Source organism: Puma concolor, chromosome D4 (genome assembly GCF_028749965.1).
Source record: "Puma concolor isolate L17-30 chromosome D4, mPumCon1.1.hap2, whole genome shotgun sequence".
Classification (NCBI taxonomy): domain Eukaryota; kingdom Metazoa; phylum Chordata; class Mammalia; order Carnivora; family Felidae; genus Puma; species Puma concolor.
Window position 1 is genome coordinate 11,995,221 of NC_141679.1, and position 16,138 is coordinate 12,011,358.

Consider the following 16,138-nt stretch of genomic DNA (forward strand, 5'->3'; position numbering starts at 1 on the left):
TGCCAAGAAATTTAACACTGATAAAACCGTACTGTTTAGTATATATTGTGTTTATGTCTACAAAGACAGAAGTAGCCTCCTCTTTCTACTTTATTTTCTAACATTGATATCTTGCAGAGTCCAAGCCCCTTGTCTCACCTGTGGGACTATCTGCTTCCTCATGATTAGATTTCAATTTAAGAGGTGGTGTGAGTGCTTCTCCTCTCTCTTTAGGGTGGCACCTTATGTCAGACTGATGGAGTCTCTGATTTTGATTTCTAAAAAAGTTGGTTAGCCCCTTGTTTTTGCTTTTGCAGAAACGGAACCAAAAGATGCAGGATCCGAGAAATCCAGTGGGGTGGTGCGGTTAAATACAGTGAGGCAAATCATTGAACAGGTGAGGAAATTCATCTGAAGGCCATGTTGTCGGAAGGAATTAGCTCATGGTTTGCTGGAGTCTTTTTTAGGACAGAATCTGTTTTTAATAATCATTAAATGTTAATTGTAAAAAATAAATATAAATGTAAGCTGTTGCATTGTGTGGAAACCAGGTGATGTTCAGCGGCAGTGACGTACTGTTTTTTTCAGTTCTCAACATTATACCAGATAACCTGTTAATTCATTTTCTCAGCAGTTCCAATAACTTTCCTCCATAACGTGGAGGAAAACATTCTGCTTTTGGATTTAAATTGACAAGTTTTATCTGATGCAGCCTTTACTTAAAATAAACTCTTTGCTGCTGTATGATTTTACATACATAACTTTGACGTAACTTTTCCCCATTTCTGACAGGATAAGCATGCACTCCTGGATGTGACTCCTAAAGCTGTGGACCTGTTGAATTACACTCAGTGGTTCCCGATTGTGATTTTTTTCAACCCAGACTCCAGACAAGGTGTCAAAACCATGAGACAGAGGTTGAATCCAACGTCCAACAAAAGTTCTCGGAAGTTATATGACCAAGCCAACAAGCTTAAAAAAACTTGTGCACATCTTTTTACAGGTAAGTGAAATTTAAAATGTTGTCTCTTTGTTCCATGGTGGAAAATACAGAATTGAAGAATGGAAGAACCAAGAAAATAATATGAAAAAAGAAGAATAATCTGAAATCCTATTCATGACTCCTTGAAAAGAAGTTAATCCTATAAAATGAGTTTATGAGACTCATTGAGTGTATATATTTAATTTTGACTAAAAATGATCATAAAGATCTATGACATTGCAAAAATTGGTCATTATGATGAGGTTCAAATTTTTGTGTGGGACTGTAGGCTAGTGATTAAGCCCAGTGCACCACTAAACACCCCCATCTCTATATAGCTTGTATCGTTCTCTACTTATCATGCATGTGTGCACTAATGGAGTGGTAGGAACTTGGTTTCATTATTTAAAAAGGTCCCCAAAATAGAAACTTGAACACTCTGGGTACTGGATGATATTCTATTACTTCCATTTTTAGGATAAATGATACTGTGATTATGTTTTAAAAATAAAGAGTTTTTATCTTGTAGGAATGTATACTAAATAAAGTGTTCATGGATGACCCTAATATATATTTATGGATGACCTAATATCATGCCTAGCATTTGCTTAAATGATCTTTGGTGAGGAGAGTGGGTGGGGATATTAACACGAGTTGATAGTTGTTGAAGGTGGGTAATGTAGACATGTAAGTTCATGTTCTCTCTACTTTGCATATGTTTAAAATTTTATATCACAGAATATTAAGTTCCTGAAATGAAGACCCACTGCTACTATTCCTTAAAAAATAATCTAAGAACATAGCATGTTTTAATAACTGAATATACGCTACCTACATACATGACTAGTTCTGTGAATGCAGTATAATTGAGGGTTTAAAAGGGTTGTATGAAGTTTTTGGTCATGCAGTTTTGTGGGAGCAACGTGAGGAGACTGTTGTGGATAGAACATCCTTCACATAGTGATGATAGCTCTTTTGAGTTCAGTGCTGCTCACCATCTACTTGTCATTTTTAGCATATCTGACACTGGGGAAGGGGGGTAGATAGATGTACGTCCACATTAGACTCTTGTTTTATTTTCACTGGCTTTTCTTGTTAAAGATATGTGCTATTTATCACTATGGTGAAATGCTGTAACTGAGAGGTAATTTAGCCAAATGCACAGGAGAGTGGTCTATCATAAATTTTTTTTTAATGTTTATTTTAATTTTTTTTTCAACGTTTATTTATTTTGGGGACAGAGAGAGACAGAGCATGAACGGGGGAGGGGCAGAGAGAGAGGGAGACACAGAATCGGAAACAGGCTCCAGGCTCTGAGCCATCAGCCCAGAGCCTGACGCGGGGCTCGAACTCACGGACCGCGAGATCGTGACCTGGCTGAAGTCGGACGCCTAACCGACTGCGCCACCCAGGCGTCCCTAATGTTTATTTTAGAGAGAGAGAGAGAGAGAGAGTACGTAAGTGGGGAAGGGGCAGAAAGAGAGGGATACAGAGGATCTGAAGTGGGCGCTGAGCAGAGAGCCTGATGTGGGGCTCGAACTCACGAACCGTGAGATCACTACCTGAGCTGAAGTTGGGACACTTAACCGACTGAGCTACCCAGGTGCTCCATAAACTGGGTTTTTTTTTAATGTAAAGTCTTAAGAGCTTGGGCTTTTGATACATTCATACTCATCTTTCCTCTTGTTTTTACTACTGCTACTAATAGTAATAATGTAATTAATAATTATTATCACTATTTTTATTATAACAGTAGCTAACATTGGTATAGCTTTTCATGTGCTTATTGGACTGTAAGAAAAGCCAGGTGACTTTTACAGGGTCACACATTGAATGGTGGGGCCCAGAAGAAACTGATGTCTCTGTGTGTCCAATATTCTATATGTTACAGCACAGATGTATTTTTAATGTTGAAAGGGGTCATATAGCGTAATTCCTCTGTTTAACAGATAATTAGTCCATTTAACCAAGAGCTATATCATTATGAGTGATATTAAACCTACCCCCACTTCATCCCCACCCCCGCCTTTGCTTCAGTCCATTGAATAGCTAGGGGCTTGCCTTAGAGTTGAATTTGGAGTTCATGTGAGGATATGAGACATCAGGGAGGGAACTCATGGGTTGTGGAGGAAGAACCAGGCTGCAGGAGGCTGGACAAAGGGAGGGGCATGGTAGAAGAAAGTAGCCAGTGACCCTAGGTCCCTCTCTTTATCTGGCTGTGAGTGGGTATCGTTTGCTCTTTGGAGCACAGGCATAATCACACTAGCTGGCTGTGTCTGAGGATCCGTAGGACCTCATGTGTGTGGAAAGGTTTAACAGTTCCTTATTCGGCTCCACTAATGGATGATGAGATTCTTGAAGGCAGGGACTGTACATTACTCTGTGTGCCGAAGGTCAGCATAAGGCCTAGCAAACAGGCAGGGCATTGATATTTGTAACTTAGATCTGCCTTTGGGATACCAAACTATTTCTTGCCTAAAGCTCATTAAGAGTTTGAAGGTTTAGGATAACTAAAGTCAGAGGCTGGAACAGAAATGAAGATACTAAGCCTCCAGTTTCATCTAGAACTTTGAAGTGGCCATGAGTTGCCAACCTCTCTAACATGGAATTCTGCAGTCTTCAGGACAGATGGAACAGGGTGCTGAATGACTTTTACCAACAAGCCCCAGTTTTCTACCAAATGGCCTCTTACAGTATTCTTCCAGACTTCCAAGTTTGAGTCTTGAAAGCCGCATGGATGATCTCACTAAATGCTTTCTATTCCCCGTGTCTCTGTCAGGCTGACCAGGTTGTGGCCTGATTGTGTGTACGATGGCCAGAATCAAAGGTTTTTTTTAATGATTTTTAATTTATGGCATTTTTTGAATGTGTAAGTAAGAATAATCGAACTGTTCTGAACACCCTAATTCAAAAATCCAGGGTTATGTTGCAGGTAGACTCCCCACAGTCAATATCCTTCTTTTCCCTGTTGCATTGTAACAAGAAAGTCCCATTTCCCACAGATGAGTATTTAATTATGACACTATTAAAATGACTCCCCTTGGGGCGCCTGGGTGGCGCAGTCGGTTAAGCGTCCGACTTCAGCCAGGTCACGATCTCGCGGTCCGTGAGTTCGAGCCCCGCGTCGGGCTCTGGGCTGATGGCTCGGAGCCTGGAGCCTGTTTCCGATTCTGTGTCTCCCTCTCTCTCTGCCCCTCCCCCGTTCATGCTCTGTCTCTCTCTGTCCCAAAAATAAATAAACGTTGAAAAAAAAAAAAAAAAAAAAAAAAAAAAAAATGACTCCCCTTGCAAACTCATGGTATCCCTCAGTTAAGTGGGGATGACAAGGAAAGATTTATTTTGAGATTTGCCCCAAAGCAAGTTAATTTTCAGTATAAGTTAAAATGTTAGGCTGCCCTTTTTTCCCATTTAAAAATTTCTATTCTAGAATGCATTTCTGTGTACTTGTCACAAAAATGATTTTTCAAACATGAAGTTTGAATTGCAAGTTTTCTTGAAATTCCTGAAGCACTCAGTTCATGGTTTGAAGACCAATGAAATGGAACTGTGAACTGAGACCCAAACAGGGCCACCATTTCTGTGAAATCATGGGGATTTAGAAAAAAAAAAACCACTCAATAATCTAACACTTTTTTCAGCTTCCCCAGGTTTCAGTAATATGAAATTTGTACAGTTCAGTCCTGGGACTTTGGAAGTACTGAACAAAGGCTACTGATTATTGTTAGTGATATTACTTTATACCTATTTTATTATCTTTCAATATTCCATGTTTAAAAAAAAAAGTTCATGTCATTATACAGTGTTTGCAAAGGCTTGAGGGGAAAAGTGAATCCTGTACCAGGTGAAGGAACCCAAACTATGGTAGCCAAGCCAGTTCTTGGTTTCCAGAGGGAAGGTAGAGCCTGGAAACCACAGGAAGCAGATGGAAGATGCTGTACTCTCTGGCTGGACACCTTGGTTGACGGTTGCTCGTTTAGAGGGGGTCTCTGCCACATGAATAAGTTTATTGGAATTTAATTTATGTACCCTACAATTCACCCATTTAAAGTGTACAATTCAGTGGTTTTTAGTATATTCAGAACTGTACAGCCATCACCATAACCAATTTTAGAATGTTTTTGTCACTCCAAAAAGAAGCCCAATATCCTTTAGCAATCATTCCCAATTTCTCCCTACCTGTCCAGCCTTACATGCCACCTTTTGCTGCTGCACTTGGCACTTCCCAGCAATCTCCTTGGCTGGGGAGAGAATAATGACCATACTCGTGCCAGGGCTGGGAACAGATGCTCTCAAAATTCCAGGACTCCCAGCCAAGACAGAGACTGAATGCACATTCTTCCAATATTGCACTGTTTGGAGTTTGAGAGATGTATTAAGCCTATTCAAGTAGATGCAGGCCTCGTCCAGAGATTGGGAGCAACAGGAATTAACTAAAATAATATAGCACATAATAATGCTAAAAGAATGTGCAAAACCTAATGAGCAAAAACCAATAGTAAACTAAAGGTACTTGATTGCAAGAGAAGGCAACATCCTGTTTTAACCACCTGTTAAAAGGGGGTCAAGTGTATGAACTGGATGGTACCAACTTAGTCTGTGTTACTTTTATGTGGGTCTTAGGAAATTAGCCACTATGAAGTTGTTTGATTCAGTGTGAATTCAATGAGAGGTATTATGACTTTTTCATTTTATTAGGAGGCATGAACATATTTTCTGCATTTCACAAAAGACCCTTTAACTTTAGGTTTTTCTTGTGATAAATACAGATTGTATTCGTCTCAACTCCAACATAAAGCTCAAAAAGCAGTTTAATGTACACATTTCCTGCAGACCTCTCATTTTACTTCTGGGGTGTGTAATCTCACTTCCACATGCAAGCACTATGGCATCATATTTTACCCAAGAACACAATAATCTTTGCAAAGTACCATGATAAGGATACAAAAGTTCAAGGAATCAAGTTAATTTTGCTTGAGTTGTGCAATGTATCGGTTTATTCTAATGCTATACACAATGGATGACCAAGGAAATTACAAGCTCATTCAGGATTTTCCAAGGTCAGTGTTAGAACTTCTTAAATGAAAGAATGGTATAGGTTATTAGGAAGAAAACTTGAAGCGCAGTTGCTTACAGATTGCTTAATGGGGTTTTTTTTGGCTATATATAGAGAAGTACGCAGACTTCAGGATAGATGGATCAGGGGCCTAACAAATTTTACCAGTAAGCCCCAATTTTCTTTGGGGTGCTACACATAATGCCATAGCCTTTAATAAGAGGCTATGATATAGTTTAAAAAAATCCTAATATACCTGCACTCTGATCATTTTAGGCCCAATTTATTATTCTGGAGCAGTTTGCTCTATCAGTTTATCCCTGTTAGGTTCATAAATACATACTGCTGGAGAACAAATGCATATGTTTTACTTGATTGGTATTTTATGTCTGTTTTTATTAAAATTTTTTTTAATGTTTATTTATTTTTGAGAGAGACAGAGACAGAAAGAGAGAATGAGCAGGGGAGGGAGACATAGAATCTGAAGCAGGCTCCAGGCTCTGAGCTGTCAGCACAGAGCCCGATGTGGGGCTTGAACTCATGAACTGCTGAATCATGACCTGAGCCGAAGTCGGACACCTAACCAACTGAACCACCCAGGCACCCTGTTTTTATTTTTTTTAATGTTTATTTATTTATTTTGAAAGAGGGAACAAGTGCAAGTGGGGGAGGGGCAGAGAGGGAGAGAGTGACTCAAAAGCAGGCTCTGTGCTGACAACCCCACATGGGGCTTGATCTCCTGAACTGTGAGATCATAACCTGAGTCAAAATCAAGAGTTGGATACTCAACTGACTGAGCCACCCAGGTGCCCCATATCTGTTTTTAGATGGGCTGTGTTGTGCGGTGGCTAAGGCCATAGGCTCTAAAAGAAAACTTCTGAGTTTGTATTTAGGTTTTTTTCAGTTGTTTGGTGTGAGGCCTTGAGCTAGTTACTTTTCACTGTTGTGCCTCAATTTTTCTTCTGTAAAATGGGGCCAATAGCTATACCCACCTTGCAAGGTTTTGATAAATAAAAAATGAGTAAGGTATTTGGAAAAGTGCTTGGTCTATCCGTAGTAAGTGCTGTTATAGGAGATATATTTTGTTCTGAATAGAAAATGTATATTCCTTGAATATACACCTATAGACTTTGATTAATCTGTAGGTATATTCTAAAATGTTAAAGCCTATCAAAATGATATACATTTTGATAACATTAAATGTTACCTTCAGTTTTTTATTGGTGATATCCAACAGTAAATTGGTATATGTTTTTCTTCTTTATAACATATATGTCTATGTAATGATCTTTAAGATACTTTTATATTTGGCTTAGATGTGTTATCCTTGCTCCTAAAAACGTAATTATTAAAAACATACTTTCTAAAGGTAGCCTTTCTGAAAAACAGACATTCTGAAAAGAAAGAAATTCAATTTTAGCTTTATAACATCTATCTATAATATAAACTCTCAACAGGTGGACTGGTAATGGTTTTAATTACATTTGACTAAAGGGATTTATTGTTCAAATATATGCAGATTTTCTCTTGGATTTGTCAAGAGTTTTAATTCGTATATGACAAAAGAATAAAATGAGGTCAAATAGCATTTTTAATAAGCATTGCTATGGAAGTAGATGCAAACCTTTTGTTTACATTTCTGTAGCTACAATCAACCTAAATTCAGCCAATGATAGCTGGTTTGGCAGCTTGAAGGACTCAATTCAGCATCAGCAAGGAGAAGCAGTTTGGGTGTCTGAAGGAAAGGTATGTGGCATAGATATTCTGCTATGAGGTGAGAGTCCACGTTCTGAATCTTTTCTCAGGAGGGTAGTGAATTAGTAAAACTATGCCCACTTGAAGTGATTCCAACATCTGTGCTAATCAGATTTGAAATTCTATAAATTCTCTGAAAACGTAATAAAATGAAGGGACTTTTCCAAGAAAAGTAGAATGTGATGTATGTGACCCTACATTCACTTCCCTTTTACTTTTAACGTAGTAACTAGTGTTGTATTCCAAGCACACTAATCAGAGCTTACAAGATCTTGTGCTGAGCTCCATCCACAGCTTACTAAGTACACGGGAAACTCAGCATGAGGGGGAAAGGTGAGGGTGAGAATCATGGAGAATATGGTTAAAAATTAATTTAAAAAGGGAAAGCTAGTTGAATTGGAGTCATTTGCTTAGAAAGAAGATTGGCAGAGAATGTGTCCTAGGAATTTGAGTAGGTTGATAAGAGGGTGCTAGGAAGCTTGTGTAGGCTTCTAAAATTGGCTAGCTTCTCATCTATGCAGGTAGTTTGCCCACAGTTCTACTGCAGGGAGGAAGCAAAGAGATTATGTAATTTCCTGTGGTTCTAAGGAGCCTTTGGTGCTAGTATTCTGTAGTCGAGCTGAATCGAACCAGTTTGTGAGACGTCAGAGGTATGATTTTGTTGCGGAACCAATTAGATTGTTGAGTGCTAGTCTTGCCCTTAGGAAACTGCATGTTTAGTCAAGGTGTCTTGCATCTTCTGAGTGTTTATAGCCTGCTGAGGCTCCCTAGAACCTCTTTTGTGAGAACAGGTTGAACAGGACATAGCTTCCTTCCTCAAGGATTTGAGAATCGAGTGAATGAGTGGAGACATATGCAACACCAAGCAGTGTGCATTTATTACTAGGAGACAAGTATTAGCAGAAAAAGCTGGAAAGTAGCCAAATTCTGGAAGAAAAGTACAACAATCTGAGGAAGCACGGCTCAGTAATGGTAGAAAGGATGGATAGTAGTAAGGCTAGATAGGGTGGAGGGTTCCTAGTTTGAGTCCCTGCACAAAAAATTAACATAATAATCTAAAGCCAAGTGATTTCAAGAAAATAAAGATGACTTCCCTTTCTAGAACATGTCAGGTTTCAGTCACTTGGCTGTGCCCTTGGGAATTTTCTTGAGTCCCCATTCCCAGGAGCCATGTCGACCCCACTGACCCTCCGAAACAAATTCCTCTAGATGGAAGGGATGGATGATGACCCTGAAGACCGCATGTCCTACTTAACTGCCATGGGCGCGGACTATCTGAGTTGCGACAGCCGCCTCATCAGTGACTTTGAAGACACCGACGGCGAAGGAGGCGCCTACACTGACAATGAGCTGGATGAGCCAGCTGAGGAGCCACTGGTGTCTTCCATCACCCGCTCCTCGGAGCCGGTGCAGCATGAGGAGGTGAGGTGAGGCAGGCCACAGGCTGTGAGGCCATGGGCAGGAAAAAGAGGTTCTGCTGTTTCACTTGGATTCTTCTGGACAACTGTTTATTCAGGGTGCTGTAGAAGGTATTCCTAAGAGTTGAAACAGATGACTTCTAGGGAGTTTCTTATTCTAAGTCAGTGCCTGCACGATAGCATTTGTGGTCCATGGGAAAGCCGGACAGGAACTTAGCGCTGGGAGAGGTTGAGGGATCAGCACTCATCACACTGATGTTCTCAATCATGATGGATACACTGAACAATTTTATGTGCCAGCTGTCCAAATTACAAGTGGAACATTTTTTTATAAATACACTTTTGCTGTATTTACTTGTAACCTTTGATTAGGTCTCTCTGTACTTTTAGGTATCCTTGCTTTTTCTTACCCATCCTACCTTTAACCTTTCTAATCCTGCCAAAACTCCTGAGTGTTTCCCCATCAGTTTCCTTCTCTCTTGTATTTCAATTTCTAAATTGAGTTCATGGTCAAATATGTATCTGATCATGTGTACTGTGCATCCACTGGCCAGTGAATAGACAGCTTCTGTGATCCTAGAAATCATGTCAACAGGCACTAAGGATCAATTAGTAGTTGCACCTCAGATACATTACGTCAATGTAGATGAGGTTATCCATATACTTGAATAGTTATTCTTGTCATCGCTTTAGCAAGTTAGCTCATTTTGGTAAATGATTTTATTTTTGATGAAATAAAATTACAAACAAACAAACAAAAATGTTGAAGGGGGATAAAACCTACCATGGCCAAAAAATTAGTATATACCAGTGGACAAGTTATAAAGAATAATTTAACTCCTGAATGTCTGCAGTTATAGATGTGCTAATGGTTAAAATATTAATAGCTATAAGTGACCAAAGAGATTTTAGACTTTAGGAAGACTTTGGGGGTGGGGGATTATTTTAAAGGAAGAGACTACACCAATGGATGTAACTAGTTTAAAAAAAGTGTCTTAAGCATTTACTAATGGGAATATGCTGGTATCTGCCTTTTCAGTAAAGAAGCATTGGGTCAGTGTCTCAATTTATGCAAGTTATGAACCTCAACTTCTGAACTTTTGCAAATTGGCAGAACTCCAGCAAAGCAGATGAATCTTTTCTCTTCTTTGCTGGGATGTTCTTGTTGTGAATGAACCTTTATGTCTTGTAGAGCATAAGGAAACCCAGCCCAGAGCCACGAGCTCAGATGAGGAGGGCTGCTAGCAGAGATCAACTTAGGGACAGTAGCCCACCCCCAGCATTCAAGCCAGAACCACCCAAGGTATGTGGCTGGGAAGCCCACGTTGGGGAGGAAGAAGAAGCAGATACCCGACAGCTTCCTGCATAGCCAGGGAAGAGCACACACCATAAGATGGCATTGAATTATGTTTCTGACTCACACTTTCTGTTAAAATGTGTCTTTTGGTTTGTGGGTGAACCCCAAAATGAGGGAAGAGCAAAAAGAAGGAAAGGTAGTTTTAGGAGAACATACTGTTTTAAGATTGTTGTTATTTTATTTACTTATTCACATATTCATTCATGCATTCATTCATTTTATTTTTTATTAAAAAAAGTTCCTTGTAGCAAGAATAAAAGTTTGACAAATAGTGAATGCCCAGAAGCACCAGTTTCAGAATCTGTTTTTCTTTTTGAGTTAGTTTTCTGCCCACAATTTAGATAAACCAGAAAGTCCCTATTGATAGTTTGCTGAAGAACACAATCACCACCACTGTTTATTATGCCTCTCATTATGAGGGCAGCTTAACTAATTAATTAATTAATTAAATTAATTTATTAATTAATTTATAGGTAGGTTTCACACCCAGCACAAAGCCCAATGCAGGGCTTGAACTCACAACCCTGAGATTAAGACCTGAACTGGATCAAGAGTTAGATGCTTAACTGACTGAGCCACCTAGTGCCCCTCAGCTTAATTTATTTTTAAATTAAATAATTTCTCAGAACAGAATCAGTGTAAGAACATACAGTACATGTCATATAATATTTTTACCCCTTTCTGAATCAAATCTATAAAAACAGGCTTTTCCTTTAGTATAACCCAATAAAACTTCTCCATTTAACTCAATACTTTAGGTAGGAAAAAAGTAATCACTGATTGTGTGAGTTGTCAGAAATAGTGACCTCATAAAATATATCACTGAAAATGTACAAGCAGGCCTAGGATCGAAGTGTGAAGATGGAGTGGCCATTAGCATTGTTTGCTACCTTTCCCACTCCAACCTCCAGTCTCCTACATGGCTGGACATGGGCCTCCCCTCTGGACTAGGGCATGCACCCTCAGGATCCCACTCTTCAATCCTGAACCCCCTTGACTTGTTGTGAGGTCTTCTCCAAGATACTGATCACTGATCTTAATCTCCTCTAGTACAAAAGTAGGTTTGCTCTGCCTCTACACTTGCAGGCCTCCCAGCCCTTCCCCAACACCCTCTTGGTTTCCTAGAGTTCTAAATACTCTTTTGTAGGAAGCAAGGTAGGGCTCAGGATGCCCACCCAGTGGCTGTTTGTCCTGTAGTATTTGATTCCTTGTCAGAATGGTATTTGTTGACCACCTCTGGAAACTGATTAGGAAATGGGAGTGTATTAAATCACTAATACAGATTTGAAAGTAAACTGAAAACCCAAGGTAAAAATGTGTTCATTGTTCTCTTCAGGCCAAAACCCAGAACAGAGAAGAATCCTTTGACTTCTCCAGATCCCATGAATATAAGTCAAACCCCTCAGCTGTTGCTGGTAATGAAATTCCTGGGGCATCTACCAAAGGTTATCCTCCTCCTGTTGCAGCAAAACCTGCCTTAGGAAGGTCTATACTGAAGCCCTCCACTCCTGTCCCTCCTCCAGAGAGTGAGGAGGTAGGAGAGGGCAGTGAGGAGCAAGATGGCACTCCCAAGTCTGTCCTGGGCAAAGTAAAAATATTTGAGAAGATGGATCACAAGGCAAGATTACAGAGAATGCAAGAGCTCCAAGAAGCACAGAATGCAAGGGTAATTATTTAAAAAAATATATTTTTTAAATGTTTTATTTACTTTTGAGAGAGAGAAAGAGTATTGGGGGGGTGGGCGGAGGCAGAGAGAGAGACACACACACACACATACAGAATCTGAAGCAGGCTCCAGGCTCTGCGCTTACCAGCACAGAGCCCGAAGTGGGGCTTGAACTCATGAACTGTGAGATCATGACCTGAGCTGAAGTTGGACACCTAACCACCTGAGCCACCCAGGTGCCCCACAAGGGTAATTATTTTTAAACCCCTAGATCATCTTAGCATGTCAACAGCAAGAATGTTCAGTTTCATTTCCTGTAATGATTTGAGTCCTTTTTCCACTGCCACCAACATGAAAGGAATGTTCACATGCATGATACCACAGGCACCTCCTGTGTGTATGTCATTTCCAGACTGCCAGCTATCACTGTAGCCCTTTTTCTTCTAATCAAGACAGCTTAACAATACAGGTGAATAAGATTATGCTTTTCACACTTCAGAACTTTATATCAGGTTCTGGAATTGGGAAGTAGGACAAGACAGTCAGTACCTCTCTTAAGTTATTTTTCATTAAAACATTTGTTATATTTGTTCAGTAACTGAATTTTATTTTTTAAAAATATTTATTGATTTGTGAGAGATAGAGTGTGAGTGGGGGAAATGCAGAGAGAGAGGGAGACAAAGGATCTGAAGCAGGCTCCAGGCTCTGCACTGACAGCAAAAAGCCTGACGTGGCTGAACTGTGAGATTATGAACTGAACTGTGAGATTATGACCTGAGCTGAAGTTGGACGCTTAACCGACTGAGCCACCCAGGTGCCCCTTAGTAACTGAATTTTAATTTGCTCCCAGATTTACCATAGAAATCAAGGAAACCTTAGAAGCTAAAATTGAAAGCCCCATGGATTGTACTTTTTGATACTGTTTGAATTTTTGTGCCATATGCACATCTAACCTTTCAAAAGTTGGAGAAGAATTTAGGTAAGCATATTCTGCCTAGTGGATATGGGAGAGTTTTTTTTAAGTCTGTCACAACAGCGGTAGTGCTTCTGAACATTTTTCTTATCCCCCCCCCCTTTTTTATGTTTATTTATTTTGAGAGAGAGCGAGCGCTCAAGCGGGGGAGGGGCAGAGAGAGACAATCCCAAGGTGGCCCCGCACTGTCACTGTAGAGCCCAATGCAGGGCTCGATCTCATGAACCATGAGATTGTGACCCAAGCTAAAATCAAGTGTAGGATACTTAACCGACTGAGCCACCCAGGCACCCCATTTTTTTTTCCATTTCAACTATTTTTTTAATGTTTTTTATTTATTTTTGAGAGAGAGAGCGTGCGCGCATGAGCGGGGGAGGGACAGAGAGAAATGGAGACACAGAATCAGAAGCAGTCTCTGAGCTGTTAGCACAGAGCCCAACCTGTGCTTGAACTCAGAAAACCAAAAGATCATGAACTGAGCTAAAGTTGGACATTTAACCAACTAAGCCACCCAGGTGCCCCATTTTTCAATTATTTTTATGCAATCACCACCACCATCCATCTCCAGGACTTTTGAATCTTCCCTAGCTGAAGCTTCGTACCCATTATACATCAACACCCTGTTACCCCTCCTCCTATCCCTGGTAATCACCATACTACTTTCTTTCTGTCTTCATGAATTTAACTACTTAGGAACCCCATATAAATGGAATCATACAGTATTTGTCCTTTTGTGACTAGCTTATTTCACTTAGGAAAATGTCCTCAAGGTTCATCCATGTTGTAGCATGTGGCAGAACTTAAACATTAGGCCATCATATACAACCATAAAAACTAGAGAGTTGCTTCTTTTTTTCCTTTTCTACTAAAAATGGGATTGGAAAATGGGACCAGCAAGAATCCAGCAAGCCACCCAGCAGTCATTCATTCTTTCTTTTTTTGTTCTTTTTTCTCCCCCTTAATTCCCACAGATTGAAATTGCTCAGAAGCATCCTGATATCTATGCAGTTCCAATTAAAACACACAAGCCAGACCCTGGCCTGTCCCAGAATACAAGGTAAGGGCTGCTCAGCAGTATAGGTCTAAAAAGGGGGCTTGTCTAGGACTTGGACTCCTAAGAAAGAATTTCTTCCCCACATTTGAATGTAGCAAGGAGATTTTTTTTCCTGGTGAACTATTTACCTTACTTACTCAGTCAAGTTTAATTGTAAACATTATACAATCAAAATTTCATAGAAATTTTGCTTGTGTACTAACACCGACAAAATGTAATCACTGACACTTCAGAGTAGTCCCCTCTGACCACTGCAGGTTACTTGTATTAGGATAGCACATGAGCAAAATTCCTGGGGCTTAAACACTAATTGTTTTGTCACTAATACATTTTGGCTCTTAATCAAGCTCCTTAACTCCTTTGTATCACATAGCAAAGTCAGGCCACTTATACTGAACTGTGGTCTGAAGGGAAGGTGACAATCAGTTGACCAGTGTTGGTAAGATGCTTTCTATTTAAAATGCTACATAAGCATTAGGAATTATGACAGTGTCTTCCTGTAGAGGCTTTATACTGGATCATTTCCTGCTTCCGAGAATAGAAAAAAAAAGTCGCATTTTCTTGTGGCCATTCTGACTGGAAACTAGAGTCTGGTTTTACAGCAATAGAAAACTAGAGGCAAATTTCTTCTTTAACACTTGAACAGTGGTACAGCCAACCAGGTGGCCCCTGGCAACAAAAGGGGTTTGGTAGGGTACTTTGGCTTCCTCACTCACTGCCCAATAAGCCTTAACTGATTACTCCCCCACCATTAACCTGAAGTGGGGCCCAAAGTAACCCTGGTTAAACAGCACAGTGCGGCATTCGACTCCAAGTTTGTGATCTGTCTTGGATTCATGGCCGCACGTCAACGGGCAGAGGCCCTGGCTGAGCTTTGTGACGCATTTAACACTCTCACTGTGTTAGTTCTAGGCCACCTGAACCCCAGAAAGGTCCTTCCAGACTCTACCAGGACCCCAGGGGAAGTTATGGCAGTGACGTTGAGGAAGAAGAATATCGCCAGCAGCTGTCAGAACACTCAAAGCGCGGTTATTACGGCCAGCCTTCCCGGTATCGGGACACAGAATTATAGATGCCTGCGAATTGACTCTTTTGTCTCCCCGCTGCTCCACCTCAGAGCAGCGCTCCCCCTGAGTCATGGGATGGTTCTTTCCAGGCAAAGTGCACTGTGGAGATAGAGGTGGGACCTCAGGTCCCATTTCCTCCTCATGGGGAGTACAGGGGACAGACAGTGCAAATTAAGAACTGAGGGCTCTGTTTGTGGAATTGGGTCTGGGGAGTTTATGGCTTTTTGCTCAGATTTAAGAGAAACATAACAGTCTGATACTGTTAACTGCTTCAGTGGACCAAAATCTGTATCAATTCTGTTTGCGTATTTTTAACGTGTATATTAAGAAGTGATAACTATTTTCCCTCATTAATAGCTGCCTTCAAGGACTGTTTCAATGAGAGATGGAATGTGAAAAAGGAATTAAAATATTTCCGGACTCAAACTAAACTCAAAGAAATATTTTATTACATCTCTAAGTGCCTTTGATGAGAAGTGTCTTAAATTTTCTTCCTTTGGAGCGTTATGCAAAGCCATAATGGACTAAAACACTGACTACAGTTTCATACCAGCTTAATAGCTATGGTTTTCTCTGCACTGTGTCATCTTTTCAAGGCATTTGTCTTTGTAATATTTTCCATAAATTCTGACTGTATATATGGTAGCTATACCTGGTGGTTTGGCTACCAGTGCTAAATAGTTTGAAGACCAAGATACTGGTATAGAAATTTTTTGTTTGTTTAAAACCATGTGCTCCACGAAAGCAGATAATTGGAAAAACCACATTTCCAAAAATGTGTGTATTGACAACAGTTTTATAATTTAATAAAAAGGAGGCTATTGCAACCAATAA

The 16,138-nt window shown here is 40.1% G+C and overlaps 1 protein-coding gene across 10 annotated transcripts in view; it reads left to right on the forward strand.

Annotated features, from left to right (window-relative positions):
- Positions 1 to 16,138, forward strand: part of TJP2 (tight junction protein 2) — a 128,641-nt gene extending 112,503 nt beyond the window's left edge. For 5 of the 10 annotated variants that reach the window (XM_086684970.1, XM_086684967.1, XM_086684964.1 and 2 more), the window contains 8 exons: positions 297 to 376; positions 772 to 982; positions 7,660 to 7,760; positions 8,979 to 9,191; positions 10,380 to 10,490; positions 11,881 to 12,210; positions 14,155 to 14,240; positions 15,144 to 16,138. In XM_086684970.1, coding sequence (XP_086541096.1) covers positions 297 to 376; positions 772 to 982; positions 7,660 to 7,760; positions 8,979 to 9,191; positions 10,380 to 10,490; positions 11,881 to 12,210; positions 14,155 to 14,240; positions 15,144 to 15,309 — 1,298 coding nt within the window. In that variant the 3' untranslated portion in view covers positions 15,310 to 16,138. The remainder of the gene's footprint in view (positions 1 to 296; positions 377 to 771; positions 983 to 7,659; positions 7,761 to 8,978; positions 9,192 to 10,379; positions 10,491 to 11,880; positions 12,211 to 14,154; positions 14,241 to 15,143) is intronic. The other 5 variants (XM_086684965.1, XM_086684968.1, XM_025931701.2 and 2 more) reach the window with 2 other exon arrangements.